The sequence below is a fragment of the Poecilia reticulata genome, chromosome 4 (assembly GCF_904066995.2).
Source record: "Poecilia reticulata chromosome 4, P_reticulata-male-v2, whole genome shotgun sequence".
Lineage (NCBI taxonomy): Eukaryota > Metazoa > Chordata > Actinopteri > Cyprinodontiformes > Poeciliidae > Poecilia > Poecilia reticulata.
Genome location: NC_088833.1, coordinates 12097316 through 12103315, shown reverse-complemented (window position 1 = coordinate 12103315; position 6000 = coordinate 12097316). Strand labels below are relative to the sequence as shown.

At 40.0% G+C, this 6000-nt stretch overlaps 1 protein-coding gene across 2 annotated transcripts in view; it reads right to left on the bottom strand.

The window, feature by feature from the left end:
* Positions 1–1802: 1802 nt before the first annotated feature.
* Positions 1803–6000, bottom strand: part of kdm4b (lysine (K)-specific demethylase 4B) — a 52566-nt gene continuing 48368 nt past the window's right edge. For both annotated transcript variants that reach the window (XM_008406772.3, XM_008406773.3), the window contains exons 21-22: positions 5635–5727; positions 1803–3880 (exon numbers count right to left, since the gene is read on the bottom strand). In XM_008406772.3, the coding sequence (XP_008404994.2) occupies positions 3389–3880; positions 5635–5727 (585 nt within the window). In that variant the 3' untranslated portion in view covers positions 1803–3388. The remainder of the gene's footprint in view (positions 3881–5634; positions 5728–6000) is intronic.

The following is a 6000-nucleotide window of genomic DNA, read 5'->3' as shown; positions in this document are numbered from 1 at the left end:
TCAACCAGTTATTAGGTTTAGAGGGCAACTTCTTTTTGATGTGGACTGTGGATTGCTTTTTTTCTTCTCGTAAATTAAATCACCATTTAACAACGTCATGTTGTATTTATTAAGGTGATCGCTGTCAGATATGAAAATGAGCTTTGCTGGCCTTTCATTTTGAGGAACAGAAATGATCTAAAACAGAGGAACAAATGAACCGTTTAGACAAAGACATCAGGGAAATATTCTGTTTATTTACTTAGGCTTTCTACAGCTTGTTTCGTCAAACAGCTTGTGATCCAGCGCCCCCCACCCCCCATTGCCTCTGAGGATTGTTGTAGATTCACGGCACCCACAGTCGTGTCTCTGCTAAGACTTTGATATTTGGTGGAGTTCATACAGAAGAGCAGCGACTAATAATTCAGTCTTATCCGCCATTTTAACGAAAGACAGTGCTGACAGATTGAGCTCGACTGAGTCATTATGGTCTGATACAGCTTCGGTGATGTGATTTACGAGGCAGAAATGTAATAAAAGCTTAAGGCTATAATGGAGCCTGTCATATCAACCAGCTTGTCAACATAATTGCCACTTTCATCTGCAATTAGATTCAATTGCATTCAGTGATTTCCATTTCCACGGGAGCTATTCAGCTGTGAGATAGTCAACCATTAGGTTGGAGATTTAAATGTCATCCTGAAGGACGTTTTGATGGTCACTCTGACACTTGTGGCCACCTACCTTGAACTTCCAGGGATGTGTTGTTTCTTCAGTAGCAGCAACACATTCTGTTTGCAAAAACCCTTCTGGCTAAAAAAGAAAACATGAAATAGTTTCCCTCTCCTTTGTTCAAATGAACCACAGATGGGCCAGCATAAACTTTTATCCTTTAAAGTCCTTTTCAGCTTGTTTCTGCTCAGTTGTTCCCCAGCTCAACTGAATAAAGAAATCAAACTCTTGAGTTGTTAAAGTAATTGCCAAGCTGGCACGTCCCAAGCTCCTCAGCAAAGAGACCAGGGACACTTCAGAATGTTAATGGTCGCCCTTTTCCAACTAGGGCAGAGCAGGCCTGGCATATGCTCAGCTAGTCGTCTTTGTGTGCATGGAGCAGAGAGAGAAAGAGAGCTAACATCTCTGCAATTTGTCTACAAGACAAAGAGGTCTTGTTTATTTAGTGACCTTCCCTTTAACTTCCGCCCACTTCTCAATAGCTCCTTAAAATTTCAGAGGTGCAAAGAATGAGAGAACTTTGGTCATGCGTGAGGACATGAGGGAAAACACTCATGGGTAAAAATCAGGCTGTGATGCATTTTTATTCTTGTAGATTGATGCCATCAGCGAGAATAACCCTGAGTTTTACTCCGAGAAAATGCTGTGATGTAAAAAAAATATAAATAATGTTTTTAGTTCTGCAACAAGCAAGAAAATTTATCAAAGTGATTCATTTTCAGGCCCAATGGAAACTGAAATTTTAATTAGCATTGTCCAGCAGACTAATTAAATAACTGTTAAAGAAAAACATATGGGTTCTTTAAAATTATTATTTTAAGGTCGGTGCTGGAGCTAAGCTAATAGATTTAAGTGACAGTTGCCAAATTTAGAAGTTTATGAGATATTTATTTTACTAACATGTAAGTTGCATATATGATCATGACTTTAGTTTCCAGAAAAAACCCCAAAAATAACTTAATTACATTTACAGCGACAAGCTTTAATTATTACAACTAATAAATATCAGGTGTTAGTACCTGTGCATTCCTATTATTTGACCAAGAAAGAATGAAAAAAAAGCTCATTGAATCACACAAAACACAAAGGAGTTGGCCAAAAGTAGCCCACTTTAATCCCCATGAGTTAATTTTTGTTTGAATGGATCTCAGTTGAAACGCACCTTTGCTCAAATGTTTTAGCTGCGACAGGATATAGGGAGAAATAATATGACATTTACAAATGTGAATCACAACACAAGGCCTGCGGTATGTACACTGGGTCGGTGTTACAAGAAATCAGTACATCAGTAGTTTGTGCATTCCTGTAGCACAGAATGAAACAATGCAGGAAAAACAGGAAACGGGATTTGTGGTTAGAAGTACAAATTGAGTAATGGGCTTGTAGAACCTAACCAAAAATCAAGGTATTAATATTCATGATGGGCCGAGTTTGTGAATTCACTTCAGAAAATTGACATAGAAAGAGTAGAATAATAGAAAAACAGACATACAACAAATTACAATATAGTTTTTTTTTACTTACAATTGAAACTCAAATACGGTGCAATATATGTAATTTTTTTTTGTTTTTTTTTTTTGGTTCCTACAGATGTTTCCAATTGCTGAACTTCCTATGTCTTCTCAGGTTTAAGTGCAATTAGGAGCTTGGTGATATTAAACCACAACACTGACAAACAGCAGAGCACCAGGGACTAAATTGAAAATATCAGGAACGGTAATTCTTCTGCCGATTGTGAACGTGGGAAATTTCTGAGTCGTCATACTCGGCCTCTGCTTGTAGGAACCCTGAGATCGTGTTGATGTGAGGAAAAAAAAAAAAAAGAAAAAGAAAAAAGAAACGGGAAGCCACCACGTGATGTTAACACAAAATGTCCTCTGATAACTACATCATCACTAAACTTCAATGCATCCTCCAGACAAATCTACTAGTGTTTGCATTCAACATGTTTGCTCTATTACAAATAATCCTTTCAATATTTAACAAAGACATTTAAATACTGAATTCCCGCTACAATACATTTCTCTTTTATCCCCCCACCCACCCCCAGTTTATGTCTGGAAATATGACAAGAACACGCCTCAACTAAAAGGAGAGCCTGCAGATGGATGACGCGGGTCCACCTGATGGTATCCAGGCTACCACTAGCTGGATTGAAAAACGGATGTTGCTGGTCACTTGAGTAAGAAGAGCTTATGTCCACCAGGCCTCACTGCTGAGAGGCTGCCATAATGCTTTAGTTTCTGTGGGAAGAACATGGGAGTGTGGCATAATTGAACAGATGCAACAAAGTACAGAACAGACGCCAACCTGGAGAATTATTTATATCAACACAAAGGAAAGAAAAGCACAGCAGCTGCCAAAAAAAGTCTAAAAAATTAAAATAAAATAAAAATCTTATAACATTGAAAAAAAAAAAAAAGGAAAAAAAAATATTGCCGCTACGGTGCTGCCCCAGAGCAAGTCGAAGCACCACTGCAGACATATTAACTCAGAAATATAAAAAAAGGACCATGCATTAAAAGAGTGCTTCCGATTTCCTGTTTCCTCCTCCTCCTCCTCCTCTCACCTAGGAAACATGTGTCCATCGAAACAGCACTCAGAGTTCCCCTCCGTTAGCTTACTTCCTGTTGGCTCAGCCACTGTCAGCTGACTAATAACATGGTGGAGGTGATTTCTAATACACTGGGCCTGGGCCTTCGTCCTGAGGAAAACGTGAGTGGAGGAGTGTCTCCATGTAGGAAACGTAGCCGCTGCTTGGTGTGTAGCTGTCGGCCATGTGCTGTGGTAGTGGCGGTGGGGGTGGGGGTGAGGAGGACGGAGCAGACAGGAAGGGGTCAGAGTTCAAAGTGGCCTGAAAAGGGGTGGGCTGCTGTGTCAGCGGAGGGTTGGAGACTGGAGGGGGCTCAGCGAGGTTGTCGCTTGTGTCCATTGGGGTCTCTGCGTCCGTCTGAACGCTGCTGACGCGAGTGGGGGCTTCCTGATTGGTAGTAGGAGTCATGGAGGGAGGCTTCACAGTTGGTTGAGTGGTAATACTGTGATTCTGCTTTGCTGGTGCTGGAAGTGGAGCCGGGGTGTTAGGCCCAGCTGAGCTGGAGGGCAGCCGGCGGCGCTTCGCTGCTTGAGCTTCATCGGCTGGGCGAACTTCCTCCTGTGGGGTAGGTAAAGCCTGGAAGCAGACAGGAAAACACACAGAAAACTTCATCAAGTTGAAATATGTCATCTTTACCACATTTTTTATATCTCTGCGCTTCCATTCACGTGTGCTCGATCCCAGGAAGTTTTTCCACAAACAAAAGGTGAATTTCCACAGCAGGAACCTTTTGTTCAGGAACCAGAGTAGCATTTAATCTCAACTGGAGTCTTTCCTCTTGCCTCACAAGCAATAAAACACTGAAATCCCTTTAATTTAGTTGCAATCACCAGTGACAGAATCATCACTGATAGTTTTATGTATGAACATTTTTGCCTTTTGTCAACTTGGTGGCTGAAAGGTCAAAGCTGCTGAAGTGGGAGGAGTTACTGCTGATGCAATTGTTTTAGGACTCCGCACTGACCTGAAATGCTAAGTGGTTTAGACCAGATAAAAGAAGAAACTAAAAGTACCAAACAGAATCAATGACACAGACCTAATGAGCTAATCAAAGAGCAACATGAAAAAAAGCAGAGAAAATGTGTAGTAAAGATGGGACCGAGGAAATGTAATTGTTACTGATGATGATGATGATTCAGAGAATGAATGTGATGAAGAGGTGGAAACAACCAGTGGTGGTTGATAAAAATATTAAAGGAGCAGAGACTACATTTTTTAGAGCATTTACAAAACAAAGAATATTGAACTAAAATAAATTTTAAAAATGTCTACTAAAAAACCCCAGCATAATGTAGAATCATTTTAAAGTCTAACTGTGGAACAAAACTACAGAAAGTTAAAATTCCATAAAATAAAATAACTGCTAAAGTTCAGTGGCCCAAAAGACACCTGAAGTTTGAATTTAAAAACATTAATAGTGTACAGAGCCCTGAGGTCTTCAAGAAGGCCGCTCTACAGGCCGTAAGAATAAAATTATATCTCACTGTGCATTTTATTGCTTGTGCACACAGCAAGGAATTTGATATGAGTTTCACATCCTCGGCTTTCACATCCATTTAGATTTAAACGCCTGACGCTGACGACGTGACGTACTTTGCACATAATCAGAAGACTGTTTTCTGGAAATCTGAGCAGTCTGTGTGGTTTTGCACAACAAAAGCAGCCGTGTTGAATATGCAGAGCTATGACTGTTTTTGACTTTAAAAGCAGTCATTTAAAAAGAACCTCACTGTGATTTCTGTTAACGCTGATTATCGCCAGCATTTTATGAACACTTTTATGTCGAAGATAAAAAGCCTCTACTGGAAAAACAAAGCATTCATTTACCAAACAAATGTTAGCATCAGATTATTTTCCAGTGTTTATGCTGAAATGCTAAAACCAACGTTGAGTTATGATCAGGGCTGTTTAATGCTGTTTGCTATCATTTCTCTGATGGGGAGCTATAAAATAAAGTAGTATTTGCAATGGAAATACTGCTTGACACTTCCCTTTTAATTCGCAAACAGGAAAATCTGAGTTTAAGACTCATATGAGTGAGTGTAGTGCAGCCTGCGACATCACCTAGTCATCTGTGAAAGACAGTAAAGCAGGTTTGTTTTGTTTTCTGGCCATCACAAGCTTGGTTAAGTAAAAAAAATAGACATTATAAGTGAGGTATGAGAACCACAGGACATTTGAACTCCAACATGGTAATGACTTCTTATGCACAAGGGAGCCACACATGAATGCATTCCCTGTTTGGTGTCTCATTTGCTCTAAATGGACTTTAATTAGACAAAAGTGGAGTTTGAAGGCAGCAGAAAGTAAAGTTTGAGTAAAATACTCACCAGTCGAGCCCTAACTCTTTTAGGTAATTCATGATCCAGCTGGAAGATCTCTGACTGTTTGAGCATCAGCTGACTTTGATCCTGAAACTCCACCTAAATGAAAGTATTAAACAATGAATTAGTTGGAAATCTCAATCGTTTGTCCTTTTGTAAAACAGAAAATATCTGGCACCACTTTGAAGTTGGGAAAGCTGGTAATCATGAGAGGCTAAACTGGAACGAAACTGCCTTCATTGCACAACAAAGGGGAACACAGTGGGGAATAAATGACAGAGAGAACATCAGATTGGTTCTGAGTAAAAATTCAAAGGTAAGCCACGGACCCCAACCTGGGCCCGTTCTCAGTCAGAGCCACAACAATGGAAC